Source organism: Triturus cristatus, chromosome 6 (assembly GCF_964204655.1).
Source record: "Triturus cristatus chromosome 6, aTriCri1.1, whole genome shotgun sequence".
Classification (NCBI taxonomy): Eukaryota; Metazoa; Chordata; class Amphibia; order Caudata; family Salamandridae; genus Triturus; species Triturus cristatus.
The window spans coordinates 502,332,957-502,353,575 of NC_140589.1; the positions used below are offsets into that span (position 1 = coordinate 502,332,957).

General features: G+C 39.8%; 1 protein-coding gene across 1 annotated transcript in view; it reads right to left on the minus strand.

Moving 5' to 3' along the window:
- Positions 1-20,619, minus strand: part of COL9A1 (collagen type IX alpha 1 chain) — a 377,557-nt gene that overhangs the window by 132,713 nt on the left and 224,225 nt on the right. Inside the window, exons 13-18 of the mRNA XM_085610911.1 lie at positions 15,360-15,383; positions 14,692-14,745; positions 7,030-7,083; positions 4,742-4,774; positions 4,602-4,658; positions 4,242-4,295 (exon numbers count right to left, since the gene is read on the minus strand). Coding sequence (XP_085467037.1) covers positions 4,242-4,295; positions 4,602-4,658; positions 4,742-4,774; positions 7,030-7,083; positions 14,692-14,745; positions 15,360-15,383 — 276 coding nt within the window. The remainder of the gene's footprint in view (positions 1-4,241; positions 4,296-4,601; positions 4,659-4,741; positions 4,775-7,029; positions 7,084-14,691; positions 14,746-15,359; positions 15,384-20,619) is intronic.

Here is a 20,619-nt window from a genome sequence, read left to right on the forward strand (position 1 = left end):
CATTTCACTCTTACCAGCTTACTGGGAAGATGCCAAGGCTTCTGCATCTATTTTTTATGTTGCATACAATACAGGCCTGGTTGCATGCTAGAATGATTAATGTCTGCACATTTACAATACTGGATTATGTGGAATAAGTATAGGTCCTAGAGGCTGGTTGACTTGTTTTCAAGCTGTGCAAGGAACAACGTGTGTGTGTGTGTGTGTGTGCGTGCGTGCGTGCGTGTGTGTGTGTGTGTGTGTGTGTGTGCAACTGATGTGTTTCTGGGGCCAAGTTTAACAGATCATAAAAAGAACATTTCAATTCGCTTGAGCTCTTTGTGAAAAGAACAACTGAAGTGCAGCTACTGGGAGAAAAGACTTTGCAAAAGTTCCACCTGGAAGAATGAAGGGCAAAGTAACTGTTAGCTTCCGTACAATTCTTGCATTCTGAATGATAAGTATTCACAATATTGTGTAACAAAGCACAGAGCCAGGTGTGAGCTGACCCTTTCTCACAAGAGCAGCTTGCATAAAAAAGGTATATAAAATACCAGTGTAGGGGAGGAACATTAACTTGTTGCCAGAGAGTATGCTGAAATATTGAGTTTTGACTTCAGGCATTATGGCACAATTAAGAACATGGTGGAGGCTTTGCATGGCTTGGCATATTGTGATAAGGTAATACAACAATGCTAGAAAACACTAGGCTGAAAGTGATGTAGGTTTTAGGCTAGAGAAGTGTGATGAAATATGGTTACGAGTAGGGGTGGGCGGAATTTGCGCAGTCGTGCTATGCAAAGCACTGTGAAACAGTAAAAAATCTCCGCGAACACGCGGAATTGCTTGTTCGCGATGCTTTTTTCCTGTTCGCGAGCGCTGTTTGCGTAATTGGGTGAAATTTCTTGCGAACATGCATTTTGAGAACGCGAACAAGCAAAAAATTCCACGAAACCGTGGACAGCAGAATTTTTGGGAACTCGGCGTTCTCCGCGGAACGCGAAATTACCCAAATTCTGCGAACGGAACGGAATTTTCCACCCAGGCCTAGTTACGAGTTACCTAATCCTTGCCCTAATTTGTATAATTATTGCTCAGCTATTTATAATGTTCATATGCATGCTGAAGCACTTGATTTGTAGACAAATAATACCAATTGTTGTGGGTGTGTTCTGCTTTCAAGTTATGGGCCGGGTTATCTATATAACACCTGCAGATGAGAAAATCTTTGACAGGTTTGCCTGAATCCAAACACTCCCACCAACCAGAGGATAATTCAGTAGGGAAGGGCAGTAGTGGGAGAAAATTGCCAGTTTTCCTTTTCTCAGAAAAGAGCATAGTTTCCTTTAGGTGCTCAGGAAATCTACTGGGTGACCCTAATAATTTGGCGGTAGCACAAGGATTTGGAAAAAGAGGCAGCACCACAGGGGGCCTCTGTCGGGCCTTCAATGCAAAGCCAGGTACTTGCCATCCTGGGTCACCAAAGTTGCTGCACTGCAGGTCTGTTCACTGCCAGAAAACCTGCTGACTGCAACTGAGGTGCTGTCCTCCCAACCTCCCTAACCACTTACCCATCTGGCAGGAGGTGTGGGCACATGAGGAAAATCTGTGGGCCAACAATGTTCTCTGAGGCTGGCTTCCTTTGTTTCTGTCTGAGGACTAGAGGACTTTACCTGATGCTCTCACTGATCAAATGATTAGGCAATATACATGGCACCGGAATGCCTGTGTTCCCAGTAGGCCACCTTAAAACCCTTGTCTCATTGGAGGCTACCATGTGTTATCTTGCAGCTCATTTGCAGCAAAATGCAAGCTTCATGTGATATGACCAAATGGCAGCAGGCATTTTGGAAGTACAATTGGTGTTGCCGATAGGTAGGAGCCCTTTGGTGTAGGAATGGTGGGGGCAGTGGACCGAGGGGGCTTAGAAATGAGTGGATATCATGGTGGCAGCAGCCCCATTCATAGTGATGGCAGGCCATGAGGTCAGAGTCTATTCTTCAAGGGTGAAGAGGAGTTAAGTTGCTAGGGAGATTGGGATCATGTGAGGGTCAAAGTTGCAGTATATGGAGGTGATCTTGTTGCAGAAGAATTCCAAGAGTTTGTTGCAGAGGTCTTGTGAGCAGGTTATGTTGCTGGAGGTGGTTGTAGGTGCGATGAGGTCTATTATGATGCTGAATATTTACTTGCTGCCGTTGGTGCCGGCATCAGGGAAACAGCCTTTACAACGAGGATTTTACTACATTGTGCCTTTACCATTCATGTTTTACCACACATGTTTTTACAACATGTATGCCTTTACAACGCATGCCTTTACCACACATTTAAGGTAAGTTGGGGGGTCCCCCCTACAAACACATTGTTTTTATATATAAAAACGGAGCTTGGTAATGACCTGCGTTGTAAAAGCATATGCGTAGTAAAAACATGTGAGGTAAAAAATGCATGGTGAAGGCATGCACTGTATTTACCTGCGTTGTACCGTCATCAATGTGGTCAGCGAGTACTGTGCACGTGGTGTTTCCTGATCTGTTGGAGGCATTGCCTCAGCTTGGATGTGAAGATTTCTTTGTCCATGGCATCTCGGCTCATTCACCAATGGCACCTAAAACTGCTATAAGTGATGTTTATCAGTCTGAATTCTTCTGTGTTCCAATTGGTTTGTGGTTTGGCTCTTCCTCTTGTTTTGCAGTTGAGTGGAGCCTGTGGTGATCAAGCTGTTGATGGTTATGGTGTCTTCCTGCAGGTTACTGGTGTAATCGGGCAGGTGCACATGTAGAGTGGAAGTCCAGTCCAGAAACTAATGAGGGCGTGGTCTGGCTAGGTGATTGATGATGACTTGTCGAATACCATGTTGTGGAAAGAGTTGAAATTCTGGTCCAGGAGGTGTCTGGTAGTGTGAGTGGGTTAATTCATATTCTGGGTGAGGCCGAGATATTCAAAGCTTTCTAGCAGCTCAGTGAGTTCAGGTAAACACAGTCTTCTAGGTGGAAGTCCAGGTCTCCAAGGAGGATGAAGGTGCTAAAGTTGCTGATGAAAGGAGGTAAAGAAGTATATGATGTTGCTGATGAAGATGGTGCGAGGTCTTGGAGGTCTGTAGAAGAGGGCTCTGCACAGGCTGAAGTTTGCTGTCATGTGTAGTTTGAACGTGAGGTGTTCCATGTAGCTGACTGATGTGTCTGTAGTGGTGACACAGCTGATAGTGGCTGTGAATATGATAGTGGCTCCTCCTCTAGGTTAGTGCTTCCAGTCCTGCCTCACAATTTTTTATGGCTGTAGCGATGTCTGATGCCAAGACTGGGTTCAGGCATGCTTCTGTGAGGAACAGAAGGTCTGGCACGTGGTCGTGCAGCAGATCCCAGATCTCCATGGAGTGTTTTGAGAGCAAGCGGGTGTTGAGGACCTTGCATGAGAGTGCAGGAGTGCTGTGTGGGTGGCGCGTTTGGTCCATGTGAGTCTGTGCCAAATGGCATTGTGTAAGGAGCACACAGTGATAGGAAAAATGCAAGGGAAAAACAGAGACCAACGAGTAAAGGCACCAACAAAAGGGCACAGGCAGAGGATAAAGGGCAATGAGTGCAAAGGGGCACAAACCCGAGTAAAGAAAGCTCAAAACAGAGCCTGAGGAAGAGCATGACAGAGAGCAAGTGAAAATGAGAAAATGAGACAGAAAGAGACCCACCAGGAAAGGAGCAAGGCAGGATCCTAAAGGTGCTTGTACTGGAAGCAAATGGCCCTTGCATGGTCGGAGGGCCAGGCACAGGTAAGTCCTACGGGGCTGGGGCACCTAAATGGTGGCTGCAATTAAGTTGGTCTTAGGAGGGCCTAGGAGTGCTGGGGCAATGGTTAGAGCTGAGAGATGCGGTGGAGGAAGGAAGTGGGAGAGTGGGATAAAGGTAAATAGTATTGAGGGGGAGGAAATGAGTGGGAAAAAGGAAGGCCAAAGAGAAAAGGCACAACAAAAGTCAGAGGGCAAAGGCCATGAGTACAGATTTAATTGGCACAAAACCAAATCAAAAAGGCACAAAATTGAAAAAGGAGGCAGAAAAATCAAAGCAGTACAAAGCAGTCAGAGAAGCACAAAGCAGAACAAAGGGGCCAGAAAGACAAAGGGTATAGAGTAGAGCAAAGAGGCACCAAAGAGAGAACAGGGGCAGCAAAACTGAGGCCACAATACGAAGCAAAAGAGGTGCACAACAGACCAAGAAACAGAGCAAAAAAGGTGCACAACGGAACACAATAGGGACAAGCAATCTTCTTACCTTGTGGCCTTGTCGCCCTGGTTCACCAGCATCTCCTTTTACTCCTTTATGACCCTAAAAAAATATACCAGTAAAATGAAAATTTTATGACAGTAAGTTCCGGGCATTTAAATCTGTCTCATCGTATTTGTAGAAAACACAGATCATAAACCTCTTCTGGCATACTCTATCCCCTTAGCGTCTTCAACTGAAACACGTTTAGCAAATTTGTTACAGAAGTAAGAACCTTAACAAATGTGTGCCTCTACTTGTAAGCTCTTAGACTTCCTTGTGGTTATATATCACTGAAATAAAATCACTTTCCACTGAGAATTCCTTGGCAACTTTCACTGATAGTTTGGCTGGAATAACTTGTCTTACCTTCATTCCAGGTAAGCCTGGATAGCCAGAACGACCAGGAGGGCAAGCATTGGGACACTGAAAATAAACAGGCACAGATATTAGTAATTTCAAACATATGCACAATCTTTTTATTTGAGACAGAAACAGACAACACTTACCAGTGGATCACCTTCGTGAAGAGCAACAGTCCCCTAAAAAGGTGAAAGGTACAAAGTGTAAATGCCCAGTTTTACACCACTATATTTTTCTAATAGAACATCACAATAGAAGAAAACCACATTGTGAGGTGCAAACACTACTTGGGGTAAAATACATGTACTACAAGGAAAATAGCCACCATTCTCCACCTTATTATAATGTGGGAGTAAATATAATAATAGGAGTTGCTTCCTGCATTGGGATTATGTTTGGTGTGTAAACTGCCATACTGGTAATTCCTACCCCATCCCCAGAGGTTTTGTCAAATTACCTATTTAATTGTCTGGGTGGAAAGCTATCCAAAAATGATGAATTACCACTGGAATGGTACTCATGTAAGTGTGTGTATTATTGAATGGGTTGGTGTGAGTATATTTTGCTTATCTACTTGTGAATGGATGGGTGTCAGTATGGGTGTGCGAGTATGTGTGTGGATGGATATGGATGGTGTGTGTATGTGTGCTCGTGTGTGCTTGTGAATAGATGGGTGTGAGTATGTGTGCTTGTGGATGGGTGGAACTTAGTGTGCCCATGTGTGCCCTTTAAACTACCCCATCAAGTTAAAAGCCATCACTGGAAGCTATATTATCAAGCTTTTTGCTGATTTCTGTTCTAGAGAGAGACAACACAGTTTATGTAGTAGCACATACCCATAGACCAGTTCCTACAGAATCTTGTATGAAGTGCAAAACTAGACTTAATTGACCCATTTTGGCATATTCTTTTAAAGAAACGTACAACCCTCAGCCACTGCTTAATTTGTAAAAGAATAATTTGCCAGGGCCCAAAGTTCTGCTCAGAAGCTCATCTCTGTTCCTGACAAATGTCAGGGCTTCCAAACACCCAGGCTTCATAGTCCTGATTCCACCCGATACCTATTTGATCCACCACTATACTTTTACTTTTACTTCACACTTGCAGATTCTTTTTCATCCCGCTGTCTCTTTGTGTCACTGGTCTTTCTCTTCATTCTTCTTTCCCCCTTTAATGTTCTTCTCTCATTTGATATCGGTCAAAGTCTAATTTGAAAAAATAAGTGCTGGAACCACCAATTCAAATTAAGTCCTGCTCAGGATTCCTACGTGGCCCGCATAGATTCTTGGGCAATTGTGACAGAATGCAGCAACCACCATATTCACAGGGCCCTTGCCATACTCAGAGCCTGCAAGTCAGCCATTTGATTATTCAGTTGAAAATGGTCCATATAATCTAGATCAGTGCATGAACTAATGCCACGGAAGATGAAAGTGTGATGCAATGACATTAACCATATATTGTGGTCATAAATGAGCTGCGGGCAATAAGGGAGATTTTTCTTTGTAACATGTAAACACTGTACATTAATAATTTCATTAAATATCGATTAAAAAAAATCATGCATTAAACGAAGACATCATAGGCAGACTAACCACCATCTAAACCCAGCATTAGCTGGTGTACATAGTGGGGGAAAGGAGGAACAATGCAATTCAAGTAGTGGGCTTGAAAGTTGTGCACACTACTTTGTGTGCACAGATAAAGTGAAGTGAGCTCATTAAAAAAAGGAATTTTAACTTAAACACATCTGAGAAAATACAATGGAGCTGCGAGCTGTGTGACAGGAGTAAGACATCAAGCCTAAGGTTCTAGAAGAAAGAAAGCAAGCCCAAGTAGTTAGTGTGTAGATGTGCATTTAAAGGGCATAACATAACGTGGGGTGAGGGCTCGCGGTTAGAGGTGAGATTCCAAAATAGAGCTCAAAACTATACATCAAGGAAGTAATTGTAGGTAAAACATTTTTTCTAAAATAAATAAATTAGAGATTTTTAGAAACCACAAATTTAATAACTGCCACATTTCACATGAATGCCACTTGTGACAGACATTTTGTGGCAACACATATCAGACAGAGCAGAAGAGAGTTTCTTCGAGAAACAAGGTTATTTTGCAGATTGGAGTCACTCTCGAGATGTAAGCAGTCATTACCTTTGTGTGGTAATTCTACAGTAGGTATAACGCCAGTTCGGCTGACAACTCGTATTTTGGTCAGATCATGATTACCACCAAACTCAGAATGGGATTCTGAATCTTACAGATAGCAGCAGGTTTGTGGATAGAAGCTCTCATATTATGACACTTTGCTCGGAGGTGATTAGTTGCACATTGTTCAAGACGTAATGCACAAATGTCATTTGGAAAAAGTTATATATGACCTTGCAAGACACTGATGAAAGATTAAATAAATACAGAAATAATGTGTGCCACTTACTCTTGGTCCTGGCGGTCCTGGTGGACCAGGTGGTCCTCTTCCTCCAACATCTCCCTAAAAACAAATATTACAAATTAGCTACAGCATTATCTTTATTTATTCACTCATTCATTTATGTCTATATTCATTTAAAAGTCAGCATAACACAAACATATCACATTGCCATACATAAAAATTTAGTAATTTAAAAAATGTGTAGCACATTAAAAAGTATTTAAAACATAGGAAAGCATTACAGAAATGAGTACAATGAGAAGACCTGTAAACAGTTTTGAAGTGGTAAAGAAGTGACTTTACTTAATATCATTGGGTTACGTATAACGACCGGCTACACGGCCCAGAAGCATTGTGTAAGGGCCTTTTTCTTTAAATATGATGTGATCCTCAGTTTACCAAAATCACTACCTCAGTACCTCTATGGCAACGTCCTGATTATGTTTCTGGACATGCCACTCGTGTAATAAGAGCCATTTTATATTATTGAAGAAATCGAGAGATGCGCGTGTCAGTATATCAGCTGCAGTCAGCACAGCTCTGTAACATCTAGTGGTAATTGTCACTCTAAGCTACAGAAATGTAGCATCTCTCATTCATATGCTAATCTACAGAGTTAACACATCAATGCATGCTGAGTAAAGAGTAAGATGAACATAAAACAGAGCAGAGGGAAAAAAAGGGTTTAAGCGATGGCTTTTGACTTACTCTCTATCTACCTCTTCGTTAAATCAAATAATTTGTAGATAACTTTGCGAAATAAGTAAGCAGGAGCAGCCAGAAGAGGTAAGAGTGGTGGAGCAGGGTGGGGGGGAGGACTTGACAGACGATGAATATTTAATTTTCCCATGTCGTAATCTGTCAAGTTCCCTCCCACACCGCCCCACAGCTCTTACCTGCACGTGCCGCTCCTGTAAGTAAGTCACATTATTCTGCTATCTCCTACCATTGAGGATCAGCCAGTAGAGATCTCAAAGTATCTAGGTTGTATGACCATAGTTTCCAGCTCCAGGGCTGCCACAAGTGGCACTGAATTAAGAGGATCTGGAACAGATCTAGGAAGAACAATTACAAAATGAATTTCTAAAGTCAGTCCCTGGCCACATAACAGCAATGCCCGTGGTCACAAAATAGGCAAGCAAATTAGAGTTCTTGTGATCTGCAACAGGAATTCAGGTTTTGTTGGATTTCGTTTAAAAAGAAAATTCTAGCCACCAAAATCATAATGTCATAAAGGAAGAGTTTTAGGCACCTGACGTCATCAGTAATGAGGAACCTGTGCTATAATTGTGTGTTGTCAGAATATTTGTGTACAGGAATGGCTAGTTTAGCAACCAGGGCCAGACGTACTAAGGGTTTTAGCATTCACAAATCTGCTGATTCAGTAAATCAGAGGGTTTCTGAATGCTAAAACTATTATTCAAATGTACTAAGCCAATGTAATGCTTCAAAAAAGTCTTCCGAAATCACTACAATTGGTTTAGGAAATTAAACAGAGTCAGTATTTGGAAGGAGCCTGTTTCGGGAGTCCCTTCCAAATACTGATTCCTTATGGTATAGCTTAATGTTCTGCAAACAAAATCAGGTCATAAAACATTAATATTTTACCAGCCCCATAAAGTTACTGTCAATCCTTTCACTTGTGGGAAAAAAAGTAGGGGACGGATCGCTGCTTACTCCTAAAAAAGTTTTCTTTTTTCTTTCGCCTTCTGTTTTCTTTTAGGAAAACAAGCTATGTTTAAAAAATATATATTTTTTTTATTCAAAAGCAATCACAAACTTGGTGGTCTGTTGGCCACCATTCCTGTGATGGCAACAAATCGTAGTGAGTCAGAATTTGCGACCTAACTCATTAATATCCATGAGGTAGGTCGGATTTCAACCCACTACGATTCAGATTATTTTGAATCAACCTATTAGTACATACATTCGACAGTTCTTAAAAATCTTCACTGGTCACAAAAATACTGATTAAAAATTGTGATCACTATTTTGGGACCATATATTAGTATATATGGTCCCAGATCCCTCAGCAGCTTTGTGCATAGGCAAAATAACATGGGTGATAAAGATGGCTGCTGTATTTGGGTTGGTCAGAACAGAGGCAGCTGAATGCCTTTCCACATACCCATGCTGAAACCTCTCTTAAGTGGACTTGCAAAACTGTGTATTGGTGCACATTCTGAGTGCTAGCAGGATGGCAAATCACATCCAAATCTATGTTGTGAATCTACAACCTTCCCAAAGATTTTACATGACCTCTCGCCGTTCTCATGCCTTTCTTCCTATTTTCCTTCTCTTTCCTGTACATGCACATATTGAAAATGTACATGATAGGCAGATTGGCCACTTGAGTAACTGGTTAATTGCCCAGAAATGTGGATTATCTGGATAAAGATTTTCACTTCAGATTTCAGTTTTCTTATTTACTCCCAAGAACTGGGCCAACTCTGCTTACACACAGACTGGAGAAACAAGGAAAGATTGTTGGCTATATTGCACATCACATAAAAATTACCACAATGTGGTAGTTCAGCCCATTCTGCACTTAAGCTCTACTCCTACTTTACCCACTATGGAGTGGAATACTGCCTTCTACAGCACTATGGAAGGGAATTTGGTTCACAGAGGGGCATATTATCAAGACAGGCGATAAAATTATCGGCGCTTTAGCGGCAGAAAACTGCCGCTAAAACGGCGATAATGGGCTTGATAATATGCTCTATGGAATTGCAATTGAAGCTCAGGTTAGATGTCCTTCACATCTAACATGGACTTCAATTGGAATTCCAAGCCCAGCTAAAGCGGCGATAATTTTATCGCCTGTCTTGATAATATGCCCCAAAGTTCCTTGGGCCATTACCAGGGTCGGACTGGGTCAGACAAGAGGCCCAGGAGCTCCTATTAGTAAATTAAAATCTAAAAACGTGCCCCATGTTAAAAAAGGGGGCAGTTTAAACTTGTAAAGACGCATGGATTTGAGATTGCTTTAGTCAAAATTTGTTTTATTATCATGAAATTCAACAGTCTAACCGGGCCAGCAGACCATAAGACAGGACCACAAACTGTAAAAAAACGGCCCACACACTGCACTTTCGGGCCAGCGAATGAGGCACTGCTTGATTGACTTATATGCCAGTCCGACCGGGGCTCTTACTACACTGATCATACATATAAATTAGGTTGGACCATGGCACCCTTTTCAAGCATCATGTTTTGCGCCTTCTTTGCTGAAAGCGACTCTCATGCAGCATCTAGGTGAGCAAACAAGAACATGTTTTTCCCCTACCTTCAATGAAAGCTACACTGGGGACAACTGTGATGCCTCTACTGCAAATGTCATTAACTCCCTCCTAATTGGCTGTGAATATTGCCACTGCTGCACTATGGAAAGTCTGAGGTCTTGAAACATATGTATGCTGACCCATTTCAGTTATGTTCATGTTTGCGTCTTCTGATCTGGATTGAAACAAACAACAAAGTGATGGAGGAAATGTTTGTAATAATATCAGCCAGTGGCAATGATCCAGCTGACTTCCATTCCATCGTTTTAACCCACAGTATCACTACAAAACCCAGCCAAATGCAAAACTATGTTGGTCCTGCTCAAGTAGGTACAATCCAGTCCAATCTGCATGCCAGTAGATGGCCCTTTGCTACTGATATTCCCAGATATTGGTTCTGTGGTCATTGTTGCACGAGTCTCAAGCTATATCCAATTGATGAGGACTTAAATAGATCGATACTGGTTTGGAGCTGCACGTGTTCCTGTCTTGGGTGGGGGGAGGGAGGGGCCTTGTCTGGAATATTGTTTTTAAAATCTAGTGGCCATGTATTAATCTGTCTCTTTATTAAACCTTCGGCAATCTAAAACCCTCCATAAGCAAAAAAAAACACGGTTGGATGCAGCGGTGCTTTGAGATTCGTAATTGATTTCCATTTCGCATGCACATTTCAATTCCAAACTATACACCTTAAGGAGTCATTCTAGTCTAGTGGCATATCTTCAGATTTCTTTTTTAAATTCGTGTTTTTAAAACAGAAGGAATGCATTGTTTTAAAGGAAACTTTTTATTTGTAAGTCTGACTCAAGTGATCTTGTCAAATGTGTTGTATTCCTGTTTCCAGTTTGCCAAAGGAAATTATAAATAGCTGATTTTGCTCAGAATACTTAGAAAGTATTTGATTTTCTAGTAATACATTTCTTGTAACAACACCAATGTGGAGGTCTAAAGAAATAATTGCCATGTAGGTCACAGAGATTCATTTCTAGATAATCTAATAGTGCACTCAAATGTTCACTACATGACAGTGGTCGGTTCTGTTATACCTTTCAGCTTGGATGTCTCTGTATTCGCTTCTTTGTCTACATTAGTTGTGTAGTTGTACATTTTTATGTGGGTCAGCTAGATGTATGGATTTTTAAAGGAACAAGTGCCTCTATACTTAACCTTTCAATTTAAACAATGAGAAATTAACCAACTCATTAAAGATGAAAAAATGTTAGGCTTGGAATAGCTAAAAGTAAACAGGCATGGCCAAATAAAGTAAAGAGGAAAGAACCAGATCTCAGGATCCAACTTAATGTCTTACTAGTGGCAAGTTGAAACGGTTATAAGATGTGACATTGGAGATTATGCTAAGTGAACCACTTACCTTTGAGAAACTGATTTATTAAAATGCTCCTGTGCAGCCTAGTCGAACCTTGATTAGCCTCAGAATTTAGTAAAAGGATCATTCAAAATAAGTCCAGTGGCCTGGTAAAATGGTTGTTTGATGTAATAATTGAGATATTGTTTTAATTAGGCAAATGTTTTGTTTACATTATACAGGAAGAAGTGTAAATATTAGGATAAGAAAGGGTTTTGTCTTTAGAGAACACAAAAAGGGATATACCCCGTTTTTATTGTTATTTTATATATTTGTTTTAATGTTGCTATTGTTGTGGTTTTAATTAACTGATCAATAAATGTATTTTCTACTTTCTACTACTCTACAAATGGAAATCCAGGCTCACTGATAACTCAGAAATTGTAATTGCACACTCTGTCTCTTAATTCATCTCATAGTCAGTAAATGGCCACCCATCATTCTCCACCCACCCAATAATTTCAAAGCGCTCACCCTGATAATCAACAGTTCCCTCATCTCAGCCACTTTCCCAGATGCCTGGAAACACGCAACCCTACTACCCTTTTGAAGAAACCATCAGCAGACAGTACAATGCCTGCAAACTATAAATCGATCTTCATGCTCTACTGCCCAGCCAAAGTACTGGAAAAGCTCATAAAAAAAATAGCTAGCCGAAAACCTCAATGACAGCCACCTCCTGTACCCCCCTCATTGTGGTGTCAGACCCAGTCACAGCACTGAGACCACCCTCATTGCCATCACTGCCGACATTGACCATGAACAGAGAAGATACAGCAGCCTTCATACTGCAACCTCTCAGCCATATTCCACACCATCTCCACCCTACCCTCATCCCTTTTCTCCACGAAATTTGCATATTAGGACTAGCTCTCTGATGGATCAGCTTCTTTGCCATGGGGTGCACTCAGTCTGTCAACCTGGCATATACACCTCTGCCATTGCCAACCTGATATGCAGAGTACCCCAAGGATCCTCGCTCAGTTCCACACAATTCAACATCTATATGGAGTCACTAAGCAACATCGACCACACAAACAAAATCAACAGAATCCCATACCCCAACAAAACTTAACTCATCCTCATGATGGATGATGTTCACCACCTGCATGTCCAAAGCCACCAACTGCCTCAAGCTCAACTCAGACAAGACAGGGGTGGTACTATTCAGAAAGTACACCACGTTGTGGACCCACACCTGGTGGCCTGACTAACTAGGACCAGCACCCATCAATCAAGCTAGAAACCTCTGGATAATAGTGGACAACCAACTCTCAGTGACCAGCCACAATAACACAGTTGACTCCTCCTGCTTCCTCACCCTCAAGGTACTCGGAGAAAACTTCAGATGGCTCCTACTCAACACCTTCAGAACCATAACAAAGGCCCTGTTCTCCAGCAAGCTGCACTACAGGACCTCACTCTATGTCAGTATCACAACACATCTCACTAAGAGACTCCAGGTCATTCAAAATATTTCAGCCAAACTCATGCTCAAATTCACTCCCCGCACACACATCTCCACATACTGGCTCCCAGTTCCAAACGCACAATCTTCAAACTCCTCAAACAACATACAGAGCCCTACTAAACCTAGGCTTCATTTGCCTGAATAGCCACATCAAAAATTCCACTACTTGGCCAGTAACCTCCACTCAGACAACCTCCTACTTGCCCAAGTCTCCCCCATCTGAATACCAGAACCGAATAATGCACCTTCTCATACCCTGCTCCCAAAGCCTGGAGTTCCCTCTTTCTGCACATTAGAGCCACTACTACAGTCTGGTCCACAAGAAACTGAAAAGCTGGCTATTTCAATAGGTCCAACTTAGGGATGTACCACCCTTCTTTAGATGCCAGGATACTCTCCAGGGTGAGATGCAAGCCATATAAATATACATACCATAAACTGGCAATATGAAACTACTGTTATGATATTTTAGCTGCATTTACCACCCCCCATATTCCCTTCCTTAGAAATGCAAATACCCACTGATAGAAGAATGTTTAAGAATATGAAGCAAGGACTGCAAACCCAAAGGGATGTAGCCCCAGATATAGTAATAGTCCCTCATCAATCTCTTCATTCCGCAAAATGGGCCCAAGAGTTCATTCATTTTATGGACAAATGGCATGGTTATTCATTTGTGGGATTTTTCCAGTTTGTAAATGAGAATAACAGTCTCATTATAATCATTGTTCATTTACTAACTTTGTGGATAATATTAGCGGGTGTCATTACCGCTGCTGGCACCGACGTCGAAAGGAGGAGGAGTGGCATCAGTGACAAGCAGTCTAACATATATATATATATAAAACAGTGTCAAGGAAATACAGCAGGCCCCATTTTTCCATTAAATTTACAGAGCCTCTATAACTTCTCAATAACACCGCATTGTTGTAATAATGCTCACTGTTTTCAGCTCTCTTTCATTGTTCCCAACATTTTCAATTGCAATTGTAATTTAAGGGGGCCCTACAATGCTAGGGAAGTGGGAACACCTATTAATCCAGTCACTGTGATCATGCTGAGCTGGAAAGCTTAGATAACTAATTAGGATAGGTTTCAGGTATCATGCAGTTAAAGGAAAAGTCTGTGTGTAACATGCAGGTGATAAAATGAAATTTGATGAGCTGACTTAGCCTTTTTATCTTTCTGAGGTTAATAAAGGGAGCATCATTGAGCCAGTAATAGAAAGACCTGTATTCTACATGACTAAGAAAGGCATAATAAGTGACCACAAGAAAGATCCAAATATATGTTTTAATATGTAAAAGCATCTCATGTCGGAGACTTGACAAATTACGTAATTTCTATAAATCCTCATTTAATGTCTATGCTCAATGCTCATTAAAATTCCATTACTGGCCAGAGTTCTTTTTTCCTTTTCAGTTTTCCTATTGCCATAAGCATATCTGTAACAAGTACGTTATATGAATTGATAATTTCTAAATCGATTATGGCATAAAAATGGGTGACTATAGGTCATCCATAAAATATTGTATTGAAGTACTCACCAGAGGTCCTATGCGACCGAGTTCCCCAGGAAGTCCACCTGAGCCATCGGGGCCCTACAGCAGTTACAAAAACATATTAACATAGATATTACACAGATGTTCAATAAAGCTTCATGGCCACCTTAATTTATTTAGTTTTAGCATTCAAAGGGAGATCTAAAAGTTCTTCTCAAAGAGAACTGTGCAAGCTGCATTAACAGAAGCATTCCAAATAGAAATAGGGAATGTGAAAAGTGCACATTTCTACACACTCCCAATATTGGCAGATATAAGAAGCTAAAGACTTTAGTTCAGGATCAAACAATGCAGCCAAATGAGAGAGACAGGATTTGAACCTAGATACTGCTTTACACAAATTCAACAACATACTCACTAGGTATTTTTCTTGCCTGGGAGAATGCAAAGCATATCACTGGAGGAGCAAATATTTCCACCTCTTTAAATCAGATTATTATCTTTGAATGCTGGAAGCAATATTTTACATAATTTTGCATCACTCTAAACTGCAGTTGTACAATATAAAATATACCTAAATGTTAACCCTGGCACTGTCTCAAGTTTAGAGAGAGTGAAAGAGAAAGAGCGAGAGAGAGTGTGTGGGTGTGTGGGTGTTTGAGAAAGAGAAACAGAACGATATCTGCCTTCATTATTCAAAACATTCAACTTACTGGTGGTCCTGGTCTTCCACTCCCCTAAAGCAAAAAGAGAAAAGACAAGATTTAAGGAAACACCATCATATCAGCTTCATAATTTCATGACTTGAACGGGCATACTGCCTGAATGCACATCATTTGCTAAACAAAACTATATACAATTATATTTCATTAATTACATCACAAAACAAATTGACCAACAAACAACAAAAGAATACTACAAGTGGCAGTCTTTTATTAAACAACTAAAACATGAGTTCAATTTGATAAAAAATAAGGTTTCTTTGTGGTGATGTTAAAATCTCTTGATAAACCCTTACAGTGACAATAATCCTTAGCCTAGGAATGCACACACACTTTGTAATTCAAACATTTATGTTACAGAAAAAATATCAAAGATTGAGAAATAAGAGAAAAAATGGACGTGATAAGGGCGAGAAATTGGTTTAGGATTTCAGAGTATGCACTCACTGAAAGGCCTTCATCTGAAAAGGTGCTGATCAACAACATTCTGTTAAGCTGAACTTTCTCAATTGGCTTTTGCAATGTAGTGTGCATTCAAGATGTATTTTACGTTTACATGATATACTATATCATATTGACAAAAGAAAATTGGGAGAAGAAACATTTGTGTTTTAATGATATTAAGATAATAGGTCAATATGTAGTCAAATCAACAAGGGAAAAATAATAGATGGGGCTACTTATTCAGATAAGGGATTCTAGATATTTTAATATGCTGTCAGCGAACTTGAAAATTATGGACATATGTTGGTAAGGCAGGTAGGTGTCAAAAGAGGATACAAATGTGTTGGAGGATGGCAAATTGGAATCATATAGAAATATCCCACAAAATCCTATTGAGGGTATTACAATAGTATACTGTCTCTGCCACTGGCAATCCAAACCAATAAATCTATATTGGACTATGTACCAAAAAATACCACACAATAGCTTCCTCAAAGAATGGTTTACAACATCTGAACATAATTCCACAGCCTTGGCATGAGTACTTGATAAGCAAAATACACCTTCATTTTCTGGTTGACAAATCTGAGCAATCCTCGTATCAGTCAGAGAAACATCAATAAATTGTGTGTTATGTTGGCACAACCATCAATATTTAAGTATACAGAGATGTTTGACATGCGTAGAATTATATAGATTAATGATAACTCACTTGTAACAAACATTAGGGTAGCAATCATAAATCAGCTATTTGAGGCAAAGAAGAAGCAGAGAACAAGAGCAGATGGACATGTATTATAATGTCAAATATGGGAATGATAGAAAGATGACATGAAACACACGATTCTGGATAGTTGCACAGGATAAAAGAAATGGAAAATAGAGGACTTTGACATTGGCTCAGATTTCCTGATGTGACAGTAAATAAAGGTTTACAGCCAGCCTTGTTGGACCATAATTGTACATTCCAATGAATGATGGTTGCCATGATTCTCCTTGAAAACTCAAGGTATACTGGAAGAACTACCTTAAGAAGAAGAAGGAAATATACAGAATTCAGATGCGCAAAAGGTTTTACAGAACTGTTCTGGAAACAAATAGCTTGGTTTTTTTAAGAAATGTTGTGATTTGGAAGAAGAAATAAGAGTAAGCACAATGAAACTCATATTACCATCATAATGGATTATACATTGTGCAAATTCTTTTACCTCCAAATAATGTATGACACCTATATAAAATCATTAATCTAACAAATTGCTGTTAGACAGGAAGAGATCATTTGTAAATGTCTACAAAGTCCAAGTGGAAGGATTTCTCTTGTTTGTGTCTCAATTATGCAGGGAATTCAAAGGTGTAGTCCATGATAGGATTAAATCAGATATCTGCAAAGCAATGTAATCTTCTCTGACACTTTAGTCCTTGCAACTAGGCAACAGCACCATTCAAAAGAGTTCCATAGTTGGTATAGCAAGGCAGTTTAGTATTAAACAAGTGATGAAGAACCATGCTTTATGTAAAATGGATTTTGATCAGGCTGAAAGTTTAGGTTAAAGATAAATATGTTCCTGTTCTCTTTATAGATGATTGACTAACTTTCAATATAGTTTATCTTTGCATAGCATTGAAGACCTGCAAAATTAAGTTCAAGTGCAGATTACTCTGGGTGACTTTGAGCAGAATGGATGAAGGTTTATTATTAAAAATGGTACATTACATATGAGGAAAAGCCAGCAACAGTAAGACACTGGAAGGATGGATTTTCAGCACCTAGATCAGGGGTAGTGTGAGGTTCCAGGTTGTTGATCATTGGAACCCTATATATTTTTTCTTCACTGATGTTGACTAGGTGATAAAGGGACCTCAGAAAAACAACTCGACTTTGGATATTAACAAAAATTGTATTTAATATTTTGAAAAATCTTACAAAGAAAATAACTTTTGATGTACCTAAAGTGAAATATACCTTGTTTCATAACTGGATATTATCAAAGATGTTTAACTATAAAAAATGCCAGCCAGAACATTACTTCTGTCACGAAAATATTCCAAGAACACTAAGGATTTAAGCTTGTAAACATAACCAAGATTAAAGGACTAAGGAATGCTTCTAAAAATATGGATTACAGGTTGTTCATAAATGGTTACTGGTTCTTCACATGGATATTGTTAAAATTAAGTTTTCCAATTAGTATTGGGGGTGTTAAAAAGTTGCCCTTTCAGCACACTGGTCATGTAAACAGACAACATCAAATAGCTAAACAGTTCATTTAGTCTCTTCGTTGATTTTTATCATGAGAGAATATGGTAAAAATGTGAATAAGGACTTGGAAAATAAAATTACTGAAATTGGAAAATCTCCTAAAGAAGTAGCCATGGTACAACTATTCCAACACCCTGCTCGAAAACAAGGGTACCTTGAACCTGATAATTGGAAGCATCATTCAAGTAAATTAAAGTTAACTTGAAACAAGAAATAATTCAGAGTGATAAGCTTGCTGATTACCTATTATAAATATGGTAATTCTTAAGAATTGTCTTTACTGATCAAGAGGTCCTTAAAAATAGAACCAAATGACAAAAATGTGATCAAATCACACTAGAGATATAGCAGCATCTTGGGAATCAAATTAATGACAGCTGATAAATGGAGCATGAGAAGATATGAAAGTGTATGAGACTCCAGTTCTTTACCTCTGGTAAAAGGCAGTTTGTAGATTGTATGCATCACATATTGATTTAAGATGGATACATTTAAGACCTGTATTTCAAGGCAGGATTTTCCAAGCTTTGAGAGTGCACACCATTCTTGAAGATTAGGGCAGGCAATTACACAGGTAATAGAGCAAATTTAAAAGCATTTTAAAACCATCCTTCCCTCCCTGCATCTAATCTTTATACTGCCATCTTTCATTAAAGTGGCCAACTGCTTATTCTGAATTTATTTGTGTACGTTAATATTTTGAGAAATATATTGTCTGGACAATATGTTCTTTATCCCTATGTATCCATTTGTGATCTTATATCACTAATATGTAGTGATTAGCTGCATCACTGTCCTCCTAGTCTGTTTATAAATGGTTTTATGACCTTTACAACCTGGCCAAAGAAATATCTTTGATTTTCTCCAAAGAATGTTTTCTTCACCTTTCTTGTTCATATAGTTCTTGTTTGCTATACGTCTGATTGTAATATGTTTGTTCCATATATACTGCAATGTCCCTTGACGGTTTATGTTTAGGATTAGGATTAGTCCAGGCTAAGCCATTTTGATCCTAAACTAGATTCACTACTTCAAAAAATTTACAAATGTTTTGTAGTTTTCAATGACATACTCCTGTATAATGTTACTCCATCATTTTTCCCATAAGAACATCCCACACAACTGCTGACAAGGGTGCATTTCAAGGTGTGAATACCCTTGAAGATTTTACCTACTGTCAGGGTGGGAATGTCCTATGCATGGCTCTGGGGAGCCTGCACTCCTGCCCTGTATTCTGCATGAAGAAAGTCTGATTCTTTTTAGATTTTAGGCCTTTCCCCTCTCCCCCCCACACACACAATGTACACTGAGGGTCAACTGTGACAACAAATGTGATCCTGAGCAAAGCTCTGTCATCTGAGGGGGACACCATGTGCACTACACATTTACTGAGTGTGGCTATCATCAGCTCACTGGGCTGTGGATGCCTGACAGGGATAGGAACAGACTACAGTAGCAGAATAGAATTGCCACCAGACATCTCCCGCATAAAATGGTCTGCCAGTCCCCTGCAACTTGGTCCTTTACAACCTCTATGTGTAAGAGGATGTCACATTTATGAATGCATGGGCTACATGATGCAGGATAAGCATGGAGAGTGTGTGTTCTGAGTGACTGAGTACACTGAATCCTTTTTGGATCTCCTGTGTGCAGATAATATACATGATGAAGAGCAGAGATAGCCTGCCAGACAAATGTCAATCCTAGAAAGCATGCTTATGATCCTTGAAGACCAGATGCTACGGTGTTGAGAAAAGGAGACAGAAGACCTCCTTGAAGTTTAGGGACAGTCCTTGTCTTCTCAATCAAATTCATAAGTCCCACCATAGGTGTGTGAATAAAATGCAAAGCCTCAGATAAAACATAGTCAGCATGACCATGCAATGAAAAATAAACAGCCCAGAGAACAGAGGTGTACACTAAAATCAACAGCTAAAATGACAACATTACTGGCATAATTGAACATTGATAACCTATCCAAAACGTCTTAAAGAACCTGAGCTTGACCAGGAGATCCTAATTGAGAAAAAGTATTGTAAAAATGTACAATAAGTAAACTAGGAGAATGGGAAAACGTTAACAAAACAGCAGCTACATTGGGTGAGTTGGTGTTGATCACATTGGATTTGCACCCTAAATTCACAGCAATCAGGAGAGAAAAAACCACCTCTGGCTCTCCTATGAATTTAAGAAGTAGCAGGGACAGAAAAAGAAGAAGAACAATCTAAAAAGAAATTTTAACCCACATCCCAAGCTTCTTGAAAACAAATAATGTTACATTTCTGCACAAAAACTCTGGTAATTGACCCAAATTCAACTTTTGATATGTCAAATCACCATTGCTTTCTTTTAACTCATTTTAAGTTACCCTGTTTCATCGTCAGCTCTCTATTCATAGAGGGAGTTTGTTTGACTCTACTTCTGTCCCATTTAGATGTGATCACGTTTCCACTCAGGACACTCTGCATTTTATTATATTTGTTCTTTTTTATTAAAAACTTTGCAGGGCTTTTATTTTCCCTCTGCAGGTTGGTAAACATTTTAAAA